The 22,988-nt window shown below is 41.6% G+C and overlaps 1 protein-coding gene across 2 annotated transcripts; it reads left to right on the top strand.

Moving 5' to 3' along the window:
• The first annotated feature begins 11,841 nt into the window (after positions 1-11,841).
• PSTK (phosphoseryl-tRNA kinase) lies at positions 11,842-22,816 on the top strand. Of its 2 annotated transcripts, XM_027112854.1 has the most exons (7): positions 11,842-12,170; positions 13,276-13,308; positions 14,549-14,840; positions 15,081-15,279; positions 18,628-18,703; positions 19,239-19,332; positions 22,510-22,816. In XM_027112854.1, exons 1-7 carry the CDS (start codon positions 11,955-11,957, stop codon positions 22,707-22,709), a joined length of 1,110 nt encoding a protein of 369 aa, XP_026968655.1. In that variant the 5' UTR covers positions 11,842-11,954; the 3' UTR covers positions 22,710-22,816. The 2 variants fall into 2 exon arrangements, with proteins under 2 accessions (XP_026968655.1, XP_026968656.1); XM_027112855.1 differs by lacking the exon at positions 13,276-13,308.
• Positions 22,817-22,988: the final 172 nt, after the last annotated feature.

Consider the following 22,988-nt stretch of genomic DNA (forward strand, 5'->3'; position numbering starts at 1 on the left):
GCTGAGGAGAGTACGTCGTGAGGTAGGTGTGATGTCGTCGCTCTCGAGACCTGAAGGACCTCGTCCCGACCCTTGCTGTCTGTGTCGCGGACGCCGAGCCTTTCCGCGGACTGCGGTGGGGTGCGGGGGGCTGGGGACGCGGCGGCCGGGCGGTGGAGTCGGCTTTTCAGAAAGTCCTCAGCCCGCTCCGCACACGCGCTCTCTCCTCCGAGGGTGTCAGGTGGGTGCCGGTCGTTCGGCTTTAGCTGAGGAGGAGGTTGGGACGGTGTCGCCCTTGGTGTGGGGCCGGGGCGGGTGGCGTCTGAGGAAGGTCTGTGGCCTTGGCCGCCTTCGTGTCCCCCGGGCCGGGTGGCAGGTGGAGAAAGGCCTGGGCCCGAAGCGGGTGGGGTCTGCTCTCCCGGCCCCGGGAAAAGCGAGCAGGACGGCGGCCTCGGGTCTGCGGTGGAGCAGAATGCGAGCTGGACCTGAAAGACCCTGAAGCTTTGGGTCCGGGGAAGTGGGAGCGGGTGGCTCTTTCCAGATGCCCCCGGGATAGGAAGGTAGATGGTCCCTCCCCACCACCACTATCTGTCCCCTTACTGAAGAGGCCTGTGCAGATGAGTTTTCCACCTTTTGAAAGAAAAAAGGGAGTTAGAATATAGAAAAGTGGATTGTCAGAGTTCCAAAGGCCTTGAGTGTAAAGGGCCTAATTTGCAAAGGTGTTTTAATACTGCCGACGCATTCTCGGTTGTCTACATCAGTATTTTTGTCTTATAGTTCCTGCTTCCTATATATTAACTTTAATTCACAGGACCAGCTTTGGACAGCCCAAAGAAAATAGGCTTTTCTTCAGAAACACCTGTGTCCACTTTTAGGAGCCAGGTCAGTACTATCACCTGGACTTTGACTTTCTTGAATAAGGCTGAAGGACCAAGTCAGGAAACTAGACTCCTATTGTCTCCCCTTTTTTTTTTCGCACAGCCAGTAAATCACCAAATCTTGGTTTTCTTAGAGGAAACCTGTTCTATCTTTCTTCGTCTCTGCTTCTTCTGTTTTCAAGCACTAGCTTTCATTTGAACAGTTCCGGGAGCTTCTTTACTGTCATTAGCCTTCGTTCTCAGCCACTTCCACTCCATCCTCTGCACTGCCCTCTTCTCCTTCCGGTGCTTGCTGCTCCCACCTGCCTCCCTGCCCTCCCATCTCCCCCACCTGTGCGCAGACTTTTCCCTCTGGAATGCCTGTTCTTTTGGAACAGGGAAAATCCTGTGCATCGTTCAGAATGAAGCAGATCTCCACTCTGCTATAGAATTAAACTCATTCCTCTGTACTACTCTTATACTTTTAAGTTATGTCAAAGAAAAACCCAAACTGGACAGTAAAAGCAGATTTTATTCAGAACTATGTAATAAGGGAAAAGACCTCAGTGTAGGACCAGGCTCAATTCTAAATACAGCATGGACAAGTGAGTATTTAAAGCCAAGGAGCAGGGTAGGGGGGTCAGTGGATAGAAAATTACTAATGAGAAACCTCAAGGGCCAAGATGATTGTGCCTGAACCTACCTAACAGAATTCTTGCTGGTGAGAGGCCAGGGTTATTAGACATCACCCAGGGGATGATGGAAGATGAGGAACCTGATTAGCTATCAAGGGTGGTCAGATATGGAAGATGGGGGATTTGGAATTAAAATAAGTTGACTAAATTGACTTAGCAGTGTTCTTGCTAAAACTAGATTTTACAAGGAAATGCCCAGATGAGCCTAGGAGAAGGTTCAGGAGCCTGAATAAAGTTTGGCCAGGCAAGAATCTTTGTCAGGTACTATGATTCTCTTATTGTTTCCGACTTTATCGGTTTACATATTTGTGTTCCCTACTATGTAGGCTTGCTGAGGTTAGTAATTATTTTATGCCTGGTAAAGTGGTTGAGTACAGGTTTGTTGTATGGAATTGATAGATTGGTGAGAGTTGGCTGGCAGCTTTATCACAAAATAAGAGATGCAGAAAAAGGCAAAAATAGTAAATTCAAGCTTATGCTTTTTTCTTCACAGCCAGGGTGGTGGTTGTTCAGAACTGACCTCACTCTTAATACGCTAAACTGCTCTCATCATGAATTACAACTGATTTTTTGGCCCTATTTTTCCCCTTGAAATAAATCATAAAATATATGTTGGAAACTTACCACCAATATCACTAGGATGTACTATGCAATTCTTTCACTCACTCATTTTAAAGTTTATTACAGCTTAATGTGTAAGAACTCAATATGCTCTTTAGAGGCATATTTCCAATCTGTTTTCAGAATATGAACCAATGCATATTTGAAAGGTACATTTTAGAAAGAAGTGACTTGTGGTATTAATTTTCTTGGGCCCATTCATTTAGTAATATGACAGTTGAGGTGTTGACCATCTTAATTTTAAGTAGAATGAGTTCTTACTGTATTTGCCCTGCCTTTTACCCAGGAGTATACTTCCCAGCAAGGTGGTTTTAGGAACTTAACTTTCCTCCCAGCTGGTACCACTTGAGTTGTACCTCTTCTCCTCCCTTCCCGTTCTTTCTGGTCCCTGCAGGCCCTATGGTTGCCTGGAGTTCCTTCTTCTCACCCTGCCTCAATGCTGGACCTGCAATTAAGTTAGAAGCGGGAAAGAAAGAGTAACCTTCCTACCCCTTTTTCCCCAACTTCATTTATAGCTGCTCGCCACCGCCACGTCATTTATAACCTCTGTTCTGGTTAGTCCAACATTGCTGGACTGTACACAGTTTTCAATACAGCCTGGCTTCAGCCTTTCTGAAGACATGTAGAAATTATGGGGAAGCTCTTGATGTGTAGCTAAATCTGCCTACATCCATGATTATCACCTGTGTGACACCTTCTTATCCTAAAGCTGTTTTTGTAGTAAAGGGTTAACTTGTTAAGCGTGGGATGTTCAAAACTTGCCCACATTCCAAAGAAAGACCTGGTTCCTGACCAACTCCTGTCTTATCCTCTAAGCTGCTGGAATATCTGCTTAATAAAATTGTCTTTTTAACTATGGGCCTCAGCTCCACCAGCTAGGTTGTGCTAACAGCATGATGTGTGGTGAGGGCTATACTTTTTTTTTTTTTAATATAAATTTATTTACTTATTTTTGGCTGCTTTGGGTCTTTGTTGCTGGGAACGGGCTTTCTCTAGTTGCGGCAAGTGGGGGGCTACTCTTTGTTGTGGCATGTGGGCTTCTCATTGCGGTGGCTTCTCTTGTTGCGAAGCATGGGCTCTAGGGCACATGGGCTTCAGTAGTTGTGGCACGTGGGCTCAGTAGTTGTGGCACATGGGCTTAGTTGCTCCGCAGCATGTGGCAACTTCCCGGACCTAGGCTTGAACTTGTGTCCCCTGCATGGTCAGGTGGATTCTTAGCCACTGTGCCATCAGGGAAGCCCCCAGGGCTATACTCTTTCAGTTTGGCCTCTGAAGAAGGTAAAGACTAAGAAACTAATGTCAGCACATTGGTGCTCCATGCCTACCTGATTGACCCCCAATAAAAACCTTGAACACCAAGACTCAGGGGAGCTTTCTTGGTTGGCAGTACTCTGCACATGCTGTCACACATCACTGCTGAATGCTTGCACCTGGTTTCTCTTGGACTCTGCTCCATGTGCCTTTGCTTTGCTAATTTTAGTCTGTATCCTTTCCTGTTTAAGAATCTGTTATAAAGGCACAAACAGCAACAAGACGTGAAGAACTGCGCATTCTTCCATTAGTAACAGTAGTTATATGGGGAAAGTAGTAGAGTTTTATTAGGAGATGGTGTGTGCAGCTTTAAAAAAGAACCCTGCACTACGGTTACATGCTTTTCTTGCTTCGCTGTCTCTGCCCACTGTCACTACCCTAGAGTCTTAGTAAAGAGAAGAATTAAAATTGGGGAAAAGATTTCTTTAAAGGTACAAATATAGGTATTGGGGGTAAGGTAGGTAGTACATCCCATAACCATGTTTTACTGCTAACTGTACATGCCTTATAACAGATTCTTAAATACTCTGGGTTTCAGAACCTCTTTATACCCTTAAACTGTTGAAAACTGCAAAGAGCTTTTGTTTAAGTGGGTTTTATCTTCTACATTAAAAAAAATTAACAACCTTATTCTGCTTGGATCTACAGCAATGTACACTAATGTGAACGAATCCAGAAAGAGTGGCTTGAAAAGTAACCAGCATGAATAACATGGTATCATCTGTGGAAAAATCCACTCCAGCTTCAGAATACCTGGCTTAAAAAGAACTTTCATAATGGACCCATTTCATGGGATTGTTTTATCCTGCATTCTTGGGGTCTTAGACTGCTTACCTAGAGTTTTAAGATCTATGTGAACTAACTCTTCTTTTGGTGAGTTAATAATGAAACAAAATAGTATCCAAGCTAAATCAACTATTGGATGTGTTTTATTATTATTATTTATTTTTTGTGTGTGGTACGCGGGCCTCTCACTGTTGTGGCCTCTCCCGTTGCGGAGCACAGGCTCCGGACGCGCAGGCTCAGCAGCCATGGCTCACGAGCCCAGCCGCTCCGCGGCATGTGGGATCTTCCCGGACCGGGGCACGAACCCGTGTCCCCTGCATCGGCAGGCGGACTCTCAACCACTGCACCACCAGGGAAGCCCTGGATGTGTTTTATTATTTTTTGTTATGTTTTTGTGACACTTGTACATTGTGAAGAAGTAACTGAGCAAAAATTCTACATAGTATGTTCACAACTCATTTTGAATATTGTGTGTTTTTTATAAAAATTACCTGTCTTTATGTATAATTGTAGAATTTTGAGGTATGTTTATTAAAGTCCTTCCAGGGATATGTTGTACTATTAGATTGCAGGTTAAGGGGAAGCTATAGAATCCTTTTTACCAGTTTTACCTTTGAGAGTTGTGCTTTTATATACAACGTAATGTGAACAGCCAATGTAAATTTTTAAAATTTGTAGTTATATTTATCTCTGTGCTGTGCACATTTTATTTTTCTCACTTTCTCTCCTCAAATAAATTATGAGCTTTTTTTAACACCAGACGATGTCTTTATTTATGTGTGAATCCCCAGCATTTAAGGCAGTATTTGGTACACAAATATCAAGTGAACAATGAATGGTTAACTTTTGCAGTGTTAAAATACGAGGCTCATTTATTAGGCTTTCGAGGGGGTTGACTGTTTTAAACATCTTTATAATAATTTTAAACATATGACACCATGATGGAAGCAAGGAAACAGTGAGAATCTCTGTTGGAAATCTCTAGGAATTGCTTTCTTCTGAGAAAATTGTTTTGGAAGCTTAAGAAACCAAGGACTTGACATCTGTTTCATCTGTGAGCCAGAGGTTGGTAGCACTCAGATTCTTCTTAGCAGAACTGCTTCTTGTACCTTTGATCTTTCCTCAGACACTTTGGTGGTTCTTAGCGTTAGTGAGATTGATGATTATTCTGGGTCTAAGTACCCACTTTCAGCGTATTAGGTCATTTACTTTGCTTTCATCCTAACAACACCAGGAGCAAAGTGGTCTTTGAGAAATCAGAAAAACGCTAGATACTGTAAAATTAGTTCAAGATTTGGTAACGTTTGAGTATCTGGCTCACACTTTAGGCTGTCTTTGTTAGGTTTTTTTAAAGAAGCTAAGAAGGACAATAAGACTGGTGACATGATGATTCAACTGGAAATGACATTGATGGTGATTATAGAAAAGGAGCGAATAAGCTTATAATTTTTACTTTGGCATAAACTTTAGAGGAGGAGTTGTTGAAATGGGTATGAGCAATACCTCATTGGAGAGTAAAGTAAGGAAGTTCATTTCCACGGGCCTATAAGTGGGTGGCAGCCAAGGAGACCAGCATTTACTAAGTGTCTGCTAGGCCACAAAGTAAACACGTATTAGTTAATCTTCTCAGCAACTACAAGTGAGATTTTGGAGAGGTTGTGAACAATGCCATGCTATCAGAGTCATTTTGAGGTTAAGGTAAAGCAGTTCAAGGTCTTTTTAATAGTAAAAATCTGTTTGTGACTAGAAAGGGGTTCCAGAAGGCTTAGCTCTAGGGATCAGTAAAGAAAAGAGAAGATGGACAAAAGTGGTGAGGGATGAGGTCTTATGGCTCTTGCTATGTTTAAATAAACCTGGGCTTTGGCAGTTAGACTGTTAGCAATTTCTGTTAGTGATTAAAGAACTTGAGTGCTGAGTTGGTAGAAAACAGTGTTAAAAGTAACCAGAGGAGAAAATCTGCTTCTGAAGATACTGGGGATGTCAGAAGGTGGAATCTCAGATTTTCTACGTCCCCTTAAGAGGACTTCATTCATTACACAGATCGGAAGCTTAAACCCAGAGTTGTCACACATTGCTTTTTCTGCTCACTTGCTCTCAGATGAATACAGTTCCCCTTAAGATCAACTAACATGTTTGGAACAGGCAGCTGGATCACAGTGAATTGAAAGCTCTCATGAGAAGAACAGAATGAACACCCCCAACATGGGAAGATTTAGCTAAAGCTAAAATTGGAACTGGGTGCTGGGTACCTCCTACAGCCCATGTGGTAGTCTAGGTGAGGCAAGAGTCCCATGCAATGCCTGTGGCTGTGAGAGGCAGAACTGATAGAAGAGAACCAGCAAAGTAAGGTCAGTCAAGCAGTCTCACCCCAAGTTTAAAGCAGAATGACTGCTCCAGCATGAAGGATTACTGACCAGCCTCCATTCTCTTCTGAGGATCAGAAGAAACAGGATGATGACAGCTAACACTGCCCATGTGACATAACCAATCTAATAGTGATTTAAATCAAGTTTAACAATAAATCCTAAACAGGAGTGACCTGTGTGCCTTTACATTATGTGTTTATATGTGAGGGAAAATGGGTCACAGATGTCTCTTGAGGATGGGTCACTTGACTATATAAATTCTGGAGGAAAGGCAGCAACTCTGAGTTAGATATATGTGAGCTATCACTTGCTTTCTTTGATAAGGAGATACTACATTCTTAAGATCATTCTCAAGAAGAGAATGGTTTTGTGGCACACCTTTACACTCTCAGAGGTGCAAAGCATTTCCTCCACTGAAGTACAGCCAAGAGTAGCTCCCTTCCCTAGGGCAAAGTGGTCAGTCCTGGGGCTGAGGGAAGAAGGGAGTGTGTGAAGCAGGACATAGTTCACATACCCAAGTGGTCTGGGCCCCATTATTTGACCCAAAAACTCACCCACCTGGACTCTCAAATATTCTGTCTCTGGTACTAAATGCAATGTTACCATGTTGGCACCCTGCTAATTTAAGAGACCACATATTCAGTAAGTATCTCATCACATGATTGTCCTTTTCTGGGTCTCAGGTGGGAGTGAGGTCTGTGAAGAAAGCTTTACAAATTCAGGGTTGTACTCTAATTATGGCTCTATGCCAACATCACATGCTTATTTTTGAACCTGTCCTTGAAAAGCATGTCTTTTTAGATAGTGGACACCTAAACTTGAAGTCATAATAGTTCGTTTTGATGTTCTGGAATATAAAACAATTTTTATAAAAATTTAAAAAAATCATTCTGTTCCAAAACAGGTTGTTAAAAAAGATAACTGGTCCAAAATAACTGGTGAATTCTACCAAACATTCAAAGAGGAAATTATATCGGTTCTTTTCAATCTCTGAGAAGATAGAAACAGGGAATACTTCCTAACTCATTCTATGAGACCGGCATTACCCTAATACCAAAACCAGACATTACAAGATATTACAAGAAAAAAACACCAACGACCAATATCTCTCATAAATACATAGGCAAAAATCCTCAACCAAATATTAGCAAATTAAATCCAGCGATGTATAGAAAGGATTAGACACCATGACCAAGTGGGGTTTATTCTAGGCATGCAAAGCTGGCTGAACATTTGAAAATTGATTAATGTAATATATCAACAGGTTAAAGAAGAAAAGTCACAGTCATATCAATAGATGCAGAAAAAGCATTTGACAAAATCTAACATTTTCATCATGATAAAAAAAAAAAACCTCTTAGCAAACTAGGAACAGAGGGGAACTACAGCTTGCTAAAGAACATCTACAGGGACTTCCCTGGTGGAGCAGTGGTTAAGAATCCACCTGCCAATGCAGGGGACGTGGGTTCGAGCCCTGGTCCAGGAAGATCCCACATTCCACAGAGCAACTAAGCCTGTGGGCCACAACTACTGAGCCCACGTGCCACAACTACTGAAGCCTGCGTGCCTAGAGCCTGTGCTCTGCAACAAGAGAAGCCGCCACAGTGAGAAGCCCGTGCACCACAACGAGTAGCCCCCGCTCGCTGCAACTAAAGAAAGCCCATGTGCAGCAACGAAGACCCAACGCAGCCAAAAATAAATAAATAAATAAAATATCAAAAGGAACATCTACAAAAAAACCTACAGCTAACATCATACTTAATGGTGAGAAACAAGATGCTTTCCCACAAAGATCAGGAGCGAAGCAAGAATGTCTCACCACTCCTATTCAACATCATACTGGAAGCTCTAGCTAATGTAATAAGAAAAAGGAAATGAAAAGTATACAGATTGCGAAGGAAGAAAGAAAACTGTCTTTGATGACCTGTCTACGTAGAAAATCCCAAAGAATCAACCAAAAACTTCTGGAACTAATAAGTGATTATGGAAAGGTTGCAGGACACAAGATTAACATACAAAAGTCAACTGCTTTCATAACACTAGCAACGAACAAGTGGAATTTCAAATTTAAAACAATATGATTTACATTACACCCTAAAAATGAAATACTTGGTATAACCTAACAACATTTGTGCAAGGTCTATGTGAGGAAAACTGCAAAACTCTGATGACAGAAACCAAAGAAGGATTAAATGAAAGGAGATATTCCACGTTCATGGATAGAAAGCCTTAATATTGTCAAGAGGTCAGTTCTTCCCAGTGTGATCTATAGATTCAACACAATCTCAGTCAAAAGTCCAGTAAGTTCTTTTGTGGATATTAACAAAATTTTTCTAAAGTTTATATGGAGAGGCAAAAGACCCAGAATAGCCAACACAGTATTGAAGGAGAAGAACAAAGTCAGAGGACTGACACTACCCAACTTTACTGCTACAGGAATCAAGACAGTGTGGTATTGGCAAAAAGAATAGGCAGATCAGTGGGCAGAATACAGAGCCCAGAAATAGACTCACACAAGTATAGTCAACTGATCTTTGACAAAGAAGCAAAGACAATGCAATGGAGGAAAAAAAGTCTTCAACAAAATGGAGGTAGAAAAAACAGATAACCACATGTAAAAAAAAAAATGTGATACAGGATTTTTATCTTTCACAAAAATTAATTCAAATGTAATCATAGACCTAAATGCTAAATGCAAAACTATAAAACTTATAGAAGATAACATAGAAAAAAGATCTAGATGACTTTGGGTTTGGTGATGACATTTTAGATACAACTTTAAAGACACGATCCATGAAAGAAGTAATTGGTAAGCTGGAATTCATTAAAATGAAAAACTTCCACTCTGCCAAAGATAGTGTCAAGAGAACAAGAAGACAAGCCACAGACCGGGAGAAAATATTTGCAAAGACATATAAAGGACTGTTATCCGAAAGATACAAACAGCACTTACAACTCAACAGTAAGAAAATGAACAACCCAGTATAAATATGGGTAAAAGATATGAACAAAAACCTCACCGGAGAAGATAGTTATCCCTCAGTATCTGCTGGAGATTGATTCCAGGGCCCCCATGCATACGTGCTTGTTAGCAGCATAGAGTTAACTTCTTCCGCCTAGTGGGGATTTCAGTATCTGCAAAACAGCTCAAAGGACTTGGCTCAGAATATTATCTATAACCCTTGAGGAGGAAGTAAAGGTCCTTGACTTTGTTTAATGACTAAACTATTATTATTTTGTCTTGCTTGACTGTTTTCCTTTCTTTCTGCATTTTCTCACTTCTCTGATTAAATTTACTGTTTGGAACCTGGGGAAGGCCTAGGAGGCTAAAGTGTTTCTACAGACAAGAGGCAGGCGGAGGACATGGTGGGGGGGGGGCGGGGTCTGTTCTGGGAAGGCCCCATAGGGTCCTGTTTGGTTACACTACCCACCTATTAGAATATTTTAAACCCTGACAACACCAAGTGCTGACAAAGATATGAAGCAACAAGAACTCTCATTCATTGCAGTGGGAATGCAAAATGATACAACCACTTTGGAAGACAGTCTGTCACTTTCTTACAAAACTAACATACTCTTACCACAAGATCGAGTAATCACGCTCCTTGGTATTTACCCAGATACCATAAGTTGAAAATTTATGTCCATGCAAAAATCTGCACACAGATGTTTATAGTAGCTTTATTCACAATTGCCAAAACTTGGAAGCAACCAAGGTAACCTTTGTAGGTGAATGAATAAACTGTGATTCATCCGGACAGTGGAATATCATTCAGCGCTTAAAAAGATACAAGCAATCAAGCCATGAAAGATGTGAAAGAAGCAAATATGAAAAGGCTGTATGATTCCAACTATATAACCTTCTGGAAAAGGCAAAACTATGCAGGCAGCAAAAAGATAACCAGCTGCTGAGGTAGGGAGAGATGAACAGGTAGAGCACAGAGGATCTTTAGGGCAGTGAACCTATTCTGTATGACACTACAATAATGGATACACATCATCATACATTTGCCAAAACTCATAGAATGTATAACACCAAGAGTAAACCCTGTGTAAACTGTGGACTTTGGGCGATAGTATGTGTAGGTTCATCGATTGTAACAACTGTACCACACTGGATGTTGATAGCCAGAGAGACTGGGGGCGGGGGGAGGTATATGTGAACTCTCTGTACTTGCTGCTCAATTTTGCTATGAACCTAAAACTGCTCTTTAAAAAGTCTATCTTAAAATAAGCAAACAAACAATAACCATGTTTAAACGAGAAAAAAAAAAAGGTTGCCTAGGAAAAGGGGAGGAAATGAGTGTGAGTGTGGATAAGTGATGAAAAATAATAAAGGAGAGGGATCTTGCACTGGGCCTATGACAATAAAATGTCATGAAATGAAAAGTATGTTTAATTCAATGCTCACCTTCAATCCAAGAGAAAAAAAATGAGATTATGTGTACATGCTCTGTAATCAAAAATATATCAGATTTAGCATTGGGTTATTGATTATATTTTGTCCCAGTATACACTGATTTTCACTCGTTCACATTTTAAACATAATTTCATATGACTAAGAAGTAATCTCCTAAAATGAGGTGAAAGCTAGAATATGAATTCAATTTTTCTACACCACATCCCTACAGAGAGAATTTGTTTTATACTTCTTCACAGCTTAGCATTTCTTTTTTAACACTAAAATACCTAGTGTTTTCTGCATGAATGCACTGGGCTTGAAGTCTGGGGATGTTCCTTTCCTGCCTTTATTTCTTCGCACTTGCTGCCGACTGGCGGCGTTAGGATGCAATGACTACTATTTACTTTGCCCTTCCACCTATCACATCTGTGAGGGGCAGCGGAGCACAGTCGTCGGACCCAGATTCGACTCCTATTTTTTGATTTCCAGTAACTGACCTTCCAAAGACTGCTGGAGGAAAAGACTCGAAGTCCCTTCAGCGATTTTCCTAGGCAAGGGACTTCATCGTAAAAACCAACAAACAAAAGCCCGAGGCGCAGATCCTAATGGTTTGCAAGTTTCCGGAAGGATGATTCTAACTGAAGTTTGTCTAACTTTACGACCCTTTAGGAAACGTCCAGGTTTTACGAAACGCATCCCCGTGGACTTACCAGACTAGAGGACTCGCCTCACAGAAAGCTTAGTACCAGGGGTTCCGGCGACCAAGGGGACGACCTCGGATACAACCGCCACCACGCATGGTGTTTGGAGCCGAAGGCTCGCCCATTCCTCCATTGCGCCAACAGGCGACGCAAGAGGGCGGTAGGAGTGTGCATGCGCAGTTGGCGGACATTTCCGCAGACAACGCTCACAGCCACCTCGGGTCTCTCGCGACAGCATGAAGGCAAGCGAGGACGCCAGAGGAGCGCGCAGCGAGAAGCCGAAGAAGTTAGGTCTCTGCGTCCTCTGCGGACTGCCCGCAGCAGGAAAGTCGACCTTCGCGCGTGCCCTCAGCCACCGTCTACGGCAGGAGAGTAGCTGGGCCGTGGGCGTCGTCGCCTATGATGACGTCATGCCAGACGCGTTCCTAGAGGAGGCGAGCGCTCGCCCATTGGTCAGTACGGAGGGGGCGGGGCCTAGACTGCTGTAGCGGAGGGAAATCTACAAACTCCACGATACTTGTACTGGGTAATACCTGGTGTGGGAGGTGGATCTCTGATAGAGGAGAGACAGGAGTTCGAGGAAAGGGGAGCTGGTTTAACACAGAATGAGTTGACTAGAAATAGGAAACGATGCAAACAAGCCACCAGCATAAGGTTAGGGTCTGAAGTCAGCGTGCAAGGTGGAAGTCCCCCATAATCAAATATCCTCCTGAAAATCCTTTGGGAAAGTTGTTCTGAAAAGAAGGACAGAATCTCTCAAAAATTCCAGCACAGCCAATTTAACATTCAGCCAGGCGAACCCAGGTATTGTGGGGCTTTAAGTTATGCGGTTTGGGGAAACCCTTTTAAAGAAAAAGCGTACAAAATTATAAGTGACAGCGTACTTACTAGGGCCCCTCCTGTGACAATAGATTCTGTACAAATGAAGGACTTGGCCTCTGAAGCTGGATCTTCATTCAACCGAGGGTAAACCTGCTTCTGCCAGAATAGGAAAAGATGGCTCTTTCTTAGTTGACCACCAGATGAAGTAATAGGCTTTGTATTTAGGGGTCAGCTTGGGTTCCCAGTACATACTTCTCTTTAAGCCCTCCGATCACCCTCAGCGCTGTGAGATGCATCCCCTTGAGAAAACTGAGACTTCCGCGGGGAAGAGTAGATTCACGTCACCCATCTCATGCTCACTCTAGAGAAAATACTCTTTGATTAACATATTCTGAAAATTTTAAAGTTATTTTTGTCATTTAGTGCCGAATGTAGATGAATTTACATAAATAAGATTCACATATGGTGTGATTCCACTCTAAGTATATATGCAAAAATACAGTACATTTGGCACATGGAAGAGTTTTGAACTTCTCCACCAAAGTTATATACTTCCTCATTCTTGGTTAATTGTGAGGTAAATACAGTATCAGGCCCCTGGTAGCACCGGATTTACTTAAGTAATAGTATTTTTACCACTATGGAGAAAGCTGGAAGTTGTTGATAGGGATTGTTGTATCTGCTGGGGTTTTCCCTCACTTTTCTTATTATATTTTTTCCACTCTCCCCCTACAGACCAAGGCCATGGAGCTCATCCAGTCACCACGAGTAGGATATCTCACCTTTTAGGAAGTGATCGTGTTTCTGTTTCCTTTTGAGTGGGTTTTGCTGATGTATTTGTTTTATGTGCCATAATCTCAGTGATGTGGTAGAGCATGGACAGACAGGAGAGGGATCCTGATCTCCTGTCCTTGTGTTTTCCCTCCAGCCTTGACCTCATAACTATGTCAGTGTTCACCAGAGCCTTTGAGTAGTGCAAGACTACTTATATTTTCAAGCTATTTATTCTCTTCTCCTCAGTCTGCTTCCTCTATCTTTCCCGATCCCATTCCAATCCTGTTGTTAGCCTGAGGTCTTTTCACCTGGACCCAGGGACCTTTCAGCTGATCCTCTTTCTATCTACAACTTTTCTTATTTCAAGGGCAAATGAGCATTGCTGTATCTTAGCTAGACTATTTTATCTTGGCAGGATATTGTTTTTTTTGTGTTTTTTTTTTTGGCTGCATTGGGTCTTCGTTGCTGCACGCAGGCTTTCTCTAGTTGCCACGAGCGGGGGCTACTCTTCATTGCGGTGCAAGAGCTTCTTATTGCGGTGGCTTCTCTTGCTGCGGAGCACGGGCTCTAGGCGCGTGGGCTTCAGTAGTTGTGGCTCATGGGCCCTAGAGCGCAGGCTCAGTAGTTATGGCGCACGGACTTAGTTGCTCTGCAGCATGTGGGATCTTCCTGGACTAGGGATCAAATGCGTGTCCCTTGCATTGGCGGGTGGATTCTTAACCACTGTGCCACCAGGGAAGTCCCAGCATATTGATTTTGGTTCCTCCTTTCTCCTGGATGGTAACAGCTTTTCATTCTTTCATTTATTCACTTATTCATTCAGTCATTTCATATACATTTCTGGAGCATCTATTAGGTGTCTGACCCTCTGCTGAAGCCTGGGTATACAGTAGACTATTGATCTAGCAGGGACATAGAGATACCTAAACAATGTAAACCCTGTTAAAGTGGAGACCCAATATACACAGAACAGGGTGTCATGATAGGCAAGGGACGATCTGAGCTGCCTTCTGCATGGTTGAGTCTGAGAAGAGTTCACAGAGAACTAACATCACTGAGTAGTTTTTCAGGCAGAGGGAACAGCGTATATGAAGACATGAGGATGAGAAAGCAAGTTGTGTCTAGAGAACTCCAAATGGTTCAGAAATTATCATATGGAGCAGGGGGTTGTTGAGGCATGACCACTCTACTGGCCAAAGCCTAATATAAATTGCAATTCTACGGTATTTTGCAGCCATCCCAGTGGAAATCGCTTCGCCAGGAACTGTTGAAGTACCTTGAATACTTCTTTCTGGCTGTCATTAACGGGTGTCAGATGTCTGCCCCACCCAGCAGGACTGAAGCCATGTGGGAGGATTTTCTAACCTGCTTGAAGGATCAAGATCTGATATCTTCTTCAGCACTTGAGGCCCAGTCTCACTATCTCTTAACGAAGACTGCTGTTTCTAGACCTCTGCTTTTGATTTTAGATGACAACTTTTATTATCAAAGTATGAGATATGAAGTCTATCAGCTGGCTCGGAAATGTAATTAACACATTTTTTTTCTTACACTCAGACATTCGCATATCAAAATCACTACTGTCTTTAGTGAGAACTTGATTGGATTAGGAGGTTTATATGGATTTACTTAATTTTCAAAGCTACACGTTCAGTATTGCAAATGGTCTTTCCTGCTGCAGGTGGGATAACTTGTCTAAGTACGTTTATTTCACATTTTGGAAAAATAGTACCCGAGTAATTTTGTGGTTTTTGAATGGTTTTCAGATTCATTAGGCTTTTGCCAGCTCTTTTTAGAATGTTCTCTCGAGACCTGTCTACAGAGGAATGGCCAGAGACCACTTCCAGTGCCTGCCGAGACCATCCACCTGATGGGAAGCAAGATAGAAAAGCCCAACCCTGAGAAAAATGCTTGGGAACACAACAGCCTCACAATTCAGAGCCCAGCGTGTACTTCAGAGGCCAGGTAGCCTACTCAAAGGTGTCCTTCACTAGCTGCTTTGCTGAGCCAGGCACTGTGCTGAATGCTTTCCCTGTATCCACCCGGTTACTCTTCACACAAGCCTTGGAGAAGGACATTATTTTCCCTTTCTTTAGAAGAGGGAACTGAGGAAGTTTAGTTTGCCCAGAGTCACTGAGATTGTAAGTTACAGCTGAGACGTGAACCCAGGTTTGTTTGCAGATGTGTACTCTTGTTAAAATTATACTGTTTCCCAGAGGTCAGGGCAGGGAGTTCAGAGTAGGGCACATCTCTGATACTCTTGTTGAAGTAGCATAGTCTAAATAGATTGCCCAGTAGTCTTCTTATAGAGAGAAAAGGAGTGGAACTGGTACTAAATCCTAATTTGCCTAAAACCTACACTGCTTGTGTAGATGTGAGGCTTGTGGCTATGGTGCCTAATGCATTTCATTCCTAAAATAGGTCTTGAGAGTTCGAGAGTTCTGGAGAGTTCTAGTTTAGCACATTTCTGATAGAAGTTTCACTGATGATAGAAATGTTCTCTGTTTGCCCTGCCCAGCATGGTAGCTGCTAGCCACATGCGACTGACCATTGAGCACTTGAAGTATAGCCAGTGCAACTTACTACCTGAATTTTAAATGTTATTTTAATCACTTTAAACTTAACTGGCTGCATGTGGCCTGCGGCTGCTGCATGGGACAGTGCAGTTCGAGAGGTATATTGCCCACAGTTCCTTAGTTCCTGCCTGACTGTTGTCCAGAGGGGATCAGCAGTTTTTAAAAGGCTAATTTTTTAAACTCATTCCTCAAAATGTTTTGTTCCCAGGATACAGTTTCCACGGATTTTGTAATACTCTAACATTCTAAGGAAAAAAGAAAAAATTCGATTTAAGTAACTGTTGTTTATAGGGTTAATGAAATAAGCTATGGCTGAGATTTCTAATTCTAACTTCTCATAATATCTTGAAACTCTGAGAAGGCGAGCGTGTAGCCAGTTGATGGCTACTCTTTCTGGAGTACTGAAAATGTTTTCCTTTGCAAGTGAATGGCTGGTTGAGGCATTGAGATACCCCATTTTACCCCATGAGAGCAGTCTAAGGTTAGCATCACTGCTCTGGGGGCCAGTTCTTGCTAGAAGCAAGGAAGAGTGTGAGCTTTGCCAGTGTCAGTGCCAACCCTGAACATAATCTGCAGTTTTGTTTTGGGTCTTAAGAATATGGTCCAGAATAGTCATAGCATGGCTATGACTGAAGTCTGAAGTCTGGTGGCCCTGAATTGGAAGTTGAAAGATGATGTGACAAATATACCTTTCCCAGGCTTCTGTGAAATACTACTGCTGCTGCTGCTGCTGCTACTACTACTATACTACCATCACCACTACTGCTATTACCACTACCATTACTGTTACCACTACCACTACTAATGCTACTACTAGTATACTATTAGCAGGAACAGCTGTCGAGCAGATACTATGTCCTGGGCAAGTTCTGGACACTTTATACGTATAATCTGACTCAGTCCTCACAACAACCCTTTGAGGGCAGATACAATTATCCCCCTTTCATGATGGGACAACTGAGGCCCAGGTAAGTAAAGTAACATATGCAGATAGTAAATGGCAGAGCCAAGATTTGGACCCATTGCAGTCTCACTCATTCCAGAACCTGGGCTCTTTTCTTTGTGAGAAAGATCACGTTGAGGCGAACGTTTAATTCAGTGACTTCACTGGCTTACGTTTTTTCAGTGCTACTCCTTGTATCTGAGTAAAATTTAAACTCCTTACCATAACTTGCACACTCTAACCCTGATTTCTTTTTTTTTTAACGTTCTATTCTTTTACTAAAAATATGTCCATTCAAGGAAGATGTTTTGTTTTTCTAGTTGGGTGACTCATAGGGGGAAAAGTTTAGGTCAGCAAAAACAGAGAGTGGAACGCTGGGGGGAAAAGAATCTTGTTTTTTAAGATGAGACTATTCTGGAAAACTTAAATTAGAGCTTTACTTTGACATGTAACTCTCTCATGATTGCATTAAAAGTTTTCACTTCGTATAATTAAAAATCTCATCAGATGAAAATCTGCCTGTCATGTACATGATATTTGAGTGACAGACTTCATAATTTATATTCTCAGAGACATGACATTCAGTACTTTCTTTTCTTTTCCTTTTTTTGGAATTTTAAATCTGATCCCTAAATTTCTTTGTTTGCTTTTAATTTTTATTGGAGTAGAGTTGCTTTACAATGTTGTGTTAGTTTCAGGTGACAGCAAAGTGAGTCAGTTATACCTGACTCACTTAATAATATATATTATCCACTCTTTTTTAGATTCTTTTCCAATATGGGCCATTACAGAGTATTGAGTAGAGTTCCCTGTGCTCTACAGTAGGTCCTTGTTAGTTACCTATTTTATATATGGTAGTGTGTATGTGTCGATTCCAACCTCCCAAGTTATCCTCCCCGCCCCCCAGCTCTAATCCTGATTAACTCCCCAGCCTCATGTCCCACGACTCTCCCCTTGCTCCTTTTCAACCACACTGGCCTTTTCTGTCCCCGGAACACGAGAAGCTTGTTCTTGTCTCGGGGCCATAGTGCTTGCCGTCCCCTCTACCCTTCCCACGTATGTAAGCTTCACTGGCTTCCCTGACCATCCTACCCAGCGGGAAGGGTGTTAAGTAGGCTAGCCAGTCACTCTCTTATGATCATTTTGTTCATTATCTTCACTCACTTATCCACTTGTCACTGTCTGAAACTATTATTTTTTGCTTATTTATTTATTCTCTCTCTCCATTACGTTATCAGGCTTAGAGAGGGTAGGGATCTTGCTACCCCCCCAGCTTAGCACATAGTTTCACATACATAGTTGTACAACACTTTTCATATATGAAGATGCTCAATAAACATTTGTTAAATGAATAAATGAATTCTACTGCAACCCTCGATGACCTCTTGTCCTGTGGGGAACTTTGCAAATTCACATCCAGTAAATGAGCAGAAGCCAGAAAATAAAGACTAAGCTTCCTTCTTTAGGGAATATAAAGTTCTAGGAGCCTAAAGTTCAGCAGTTAATGAGGGAAAAGAGAGAATGTCTTTTAAAACCATATTGATAGGAGTCTTAGGAAATTAACATTTTTTTACATGAGGGGATTTGGGGGGCTTATGACTTGTTTTGAGCTTCTACATTTTAATTTTGCAAGTAGAAGGTAGCTCCCAAATCGCTTTGCTTTTCCCCTTTTGTTCAGGAGTTTGGATATACCACTTTCATTCCTCTAGAATTCAGCTTAGTACCCATAAACACAAGTTCTTTAAAAACAGGTGTTTGATATAAGGATTTATTTTGTCCTACCTTCTCTTATAGACTGAAATTGACTGATTTACTGCTTACTGCTTTGGAAAATCCAATAAAATACGTGGAGGAGAATGTGGAACAAAAGGTAAGTCTTCCAGTTTAGATTTAGTATAAATGAGAAGGAACTTTTTGTAGGAAGATCTTTTTGACCTGAGTGTAAAATATGAATAACACTTGGGAGACACTTTGTCCCTGCCTTGGCATCTTACCAGCATTCAGCTCCTGACACCTGGATGCAGTGGTACTCTGGAGGGAGCTTGCACTGCCTGGTCAAAGACGACTGTTCAATTTTCAGAAACGTTGGAGCCTGTTGACATGTTGGTAGCTCCAAGTGGGCGTGGATGGGAATATTTACGTCGTAGAAATAGACAAAATGCTATGGATAGGTTTGTGTTTTTCTCTTTGAGAGCCCATTCTTAGACATTTACCAGCATACTGCCTACGTGGAACCCAGTTTACAACTGGATGTATTTCGTTTAGACCCTCTCCTAGGGAAGAATAACTGGAACAGAAAAGTCACGTTTCCTTTTCTGTATCTCTTCACCTATGCATCCCCTACACTTTAGTTATTTCTTTTGTAAAACTAGATAACTGTTCCAATAACAATGTCTATTACCTAGGAAACAGACAGAATTATTTGTTCAACTAACATTCTTCATCAAGCTGATCAGACCCTCCGAAGAATTGTCTCTCAGACAATGAAGGAAGCGAAAGGTGTGTTGAGTGGTTAAGATTCTATTTAGTTGAGACTATTCTTTCCTGCTACTCTTGTTCCGTGGACGTGGGTAGTTTATTTGCTTTCATTCATAAAGTTTACATCATGTTTTCAGTTTAAATATGCAACTTGGTAATATTAAGCTAAAACTTCTACCTCTGGAACCAGGCATTCATCCATCCAATAGGTTTTTATTGAGTGGCTACTCTGTACTAGGCTTTATTTTGGATACTGGGGAGTTGAGAGGGAGCAGAACATCATAGTGAGGAGACACAAAAAATAAATAAATACATGAATATATGCCGGTGCTCTGAAGAAAAGTAAAGTAGGGTAAGGCAAGGTAGTGATGGGAGGATTTATTTTTAAAAGGGTAATCAGGAAGCCTTCTCAGAGGAAATGGCATTGAAGCAAAGATGTGAATGAAAGGGAACAGCAAGCCATGCTGATGCCTGCAGGATCATTTTAGGCAGTGGACACATCAAGTGCAAAAGTCCACAGGTAAAGTTGGTATGTTCTAGAACAGAAAAAAAGCCATTGAGTCTGGGGTGAGGGGATGGGGAGAGGTAGTCAGGGGCCAGGTGTAAAATCAGCATGGAGTTTGAACAGGCTTAGTGCATTGTCAGTCTGAACTTAGATGAAATATGTGATAATTATAGTTTTATAAAATAATTCCTTTCTGTTTTTTCTTTTTTTTTTTTTTTTGCGGTACGCGGGCCCCTCACTGCTGCGGTCTCTCCCGTTGCGGAGCACAGGCTCCGGACGCGCAGGCTCCGTGGCATGTGGCATCTTCCCGGACCGGGGCACGAACCTGTGTCCCCTGCATCGGCAGGCGGACTCTCAACCACTGCGCCACCAGGGAAGCCCTCCTTCAGGTTTTAAATATTGAACTCTTTGCTATATTTAAAATTTGATTTAAAAAATAACAGCAGCTTAACATTTCTTGAACTCCTTTTATATGCTAAGTGCCTTATAAATATTGTTTCTAGTCTTTAGAATCCTATCAAGTAAGTGTAATTTTACAAATGGGGAAATGGAAGGTCTGAGAGGATAAGTAACTTGCCCAAGGCTGAACTTAACACCTGCTAAATACTGTACCTGGGCAACCTGTTGCTGAGCTAAGTCTGATTCTCGTTGGTGCTTTCTGTCATGTTCCCCCACATCACCAACATTTATTATTAATACCTTTACAAAAACTTAGAACATTGGAAAAATAAACAATATACTAACCATATTGTTTTTCAGACTTTTTTTGAACCATGATCCGTAAGCAGGTTTTAATACTGTAACCTAGTGTGTAGCCCAGTACACAGACACACTCCTGCATAGAAACAAGTTTCACAAAACCTTCACATGTTTAATGAACTGTGTTCTATTTGATTCCATCTTAGTATGCGTTGTAATCCAAAGTTTGAAAAAGAGAGCTGGAACAAAAATGGCATCGGATCAGAATGAAAACAAAAATAGTTGTAGGAGTTCTTTCAACTATTTGCCTGTCCATAAAATGAAGGGAAGGGGGAATAGGGTTATGCCCAAATTACTCTTGACTCTTTTCCTACCCATTAATTTTGTGTGTGTGTGTGAAGGAGGTGGTACTAGCTTCTAGAACTGTGCTTAAATAAAATTTAAAAATTCAGTTCTCCTGGGCTTCCCTGGTGGCGCAGTGGTTGAGAGTCCGCCTGCCGATGCAGCGGACATAGGTTCATGCCCTGGTCTGGGAAGATCCCACATGCCGCAGAGCAGCTGGGCCCATGGGAGAGGCCACAACAGTGAGAGGCCCGCGTATCACAAAAAAAAAAAAAAAAAAAAACGGAAAAAAAATTCAGTTCTCCTTCCATCAAGGAAGTGAAGGGACAACCCACAGAATTGGAGAAAATATTTGCAAATCACATCTCATAAGGGACTTATATCCGAAATACATAAAGGACTCTCACAACTCAATAATAAAAATAACCCAATTTTTTAAATGGGCAAAGAATCTGAAATTTCTTCAGGGAAGATATACAAATGACCAGTAACCACATGAAAACATCATCAGTCATCAGGGAAATGCTAACCAAAACCACAATGAGACACCACTGCACACCCACTAGGACAGCTAGCATCCAAAAGTCCAAGAGGTAGGATGCGGAGAACTCAGAACCCACATATGCCATTGCTGGGAATGTAAAGTGCTGCAGCCGCTTTGGAAAACAGCCTAGCGGTTCCTCAGACAATTAAATGCAATTACCACGGGACCTAGAAATGAAGACATATGTTCCTATAAAAATTTGCACACAAGTGCTTATAGCAGCATTATTCCTAATAGCCTAAAGGTAGAAGCAACCCAAATGTCCATCGGCTGACAAACAAAATGTGGTCTATCCATACAATGGATTATTCAGCCACAAAAAGGAATGAAGTACTACAACATGGATGAACCTTAAAAACATTATGCAAAGTGCAAGAAGCCAGTCACAAAAGGCCACACATTATGAGTCCAGTCATGTGAAATGTCCACAATGGGGAAATCTAGAGACCCCAAGTAGATTAACAGTTGCTTAGGGATTGAGGGCAGAGAGGGGGGGAATGGAGTTAAGAGGGTGATACCTAAGAGTACAGATGATAAACATGTTCAAAGATTGACTGTGGTGATAGTTGCTTATATCTGTGAATATACTAAAACCACTAAGTTGTAGTTTAAATGGGTAAACTGTATGTTATGTGACTTATATCTCTGTAAAGCTGTTCAACAAAAAAATCAGTTCTCAGTCACACTACCCACATGGCTAGTGGCTGCTGGATAGAACAGGGCAGATATAGAGTACTTCCATCATTGTAGAAAATTATATTGGACAACTGTTCTAGGTATTGTCTATCAGAGCTTCAAAGCCAAATTGTCATTTTCTAGCTCTGCTTTTTTGCCTTACTACCTGTTAATTCAATAAGACTAAGTCAACTTATTTTGTCAAAAGTCCCTTTCAGGTTTGTCTTTTCTGCTCGTTCATGTCATAGCAAGTTATTTAAATGAGCTGCCTGTATCACATTAATGTGACCTTTGTCTATATATTACACCAACTCAATTATGATTTATAGAAGAATCTGAATGGTTTGTCTGAAGTAATCAAATTAATTTCCTGCTGTCATCAGTCCAGCTTGATTTAATTTACACAAATAATTTGAGAATATCTTTATTTTAGGTGAACAGTTGTTTCCGTACAACTTGAAACTTCTAGCCGAAGAACTTAACAAGCTCAAAGCAGAGTTTTTGGAAGACCTAAGACAAGGAAACAAAAAATACCTGTGCTTTCAACAAACCATGGACTTATCAGATGTTATTTCTTTTTTTCATTATGAGAAAGATAACATTGTACGGAAGTATTTTTCAAAGCAGCATTAAAACTTGATTTCCAATCAAAGCCATTTTGGTTACGATTTTGCAAACTAATTTAAACAATTCTGTATTACTGGGTGTTTTCTAGGCCAATGATGTGAATTGCCAAAGGGGGGGGGAATCAGTCCATTCTAAAAGATCCATTTGTCATAACAGAAACTACTTCAGTCACTTGTCAGATGTGACATGGATAATTAAGCATCAGATAATTAAGCATCAGGAGGCATGAAGCCTTCCTCATTTATGTGCCAGAACAGTTGGGGGGGCAGGGGTCACACCTTAAAT

Source organism: Aethalodelphis obliquidens, unplaced genomic scaffold, assembly GCF_003676395.1.
Source record: "Aethalodelphis obliquidens isolate GAN/ISIS:26980383/991018 unplaced genomic scaffold, ASM367639v1 scaffold11, whole genome shotgun sequence".
Classification (NCBI taxonomy): Eukaryota; Metazoa; Chordata; class Mammalia; order Artiodactyla; family Delphinidae; genus Aethalodelphis; species Aethalodelphis obliquidens.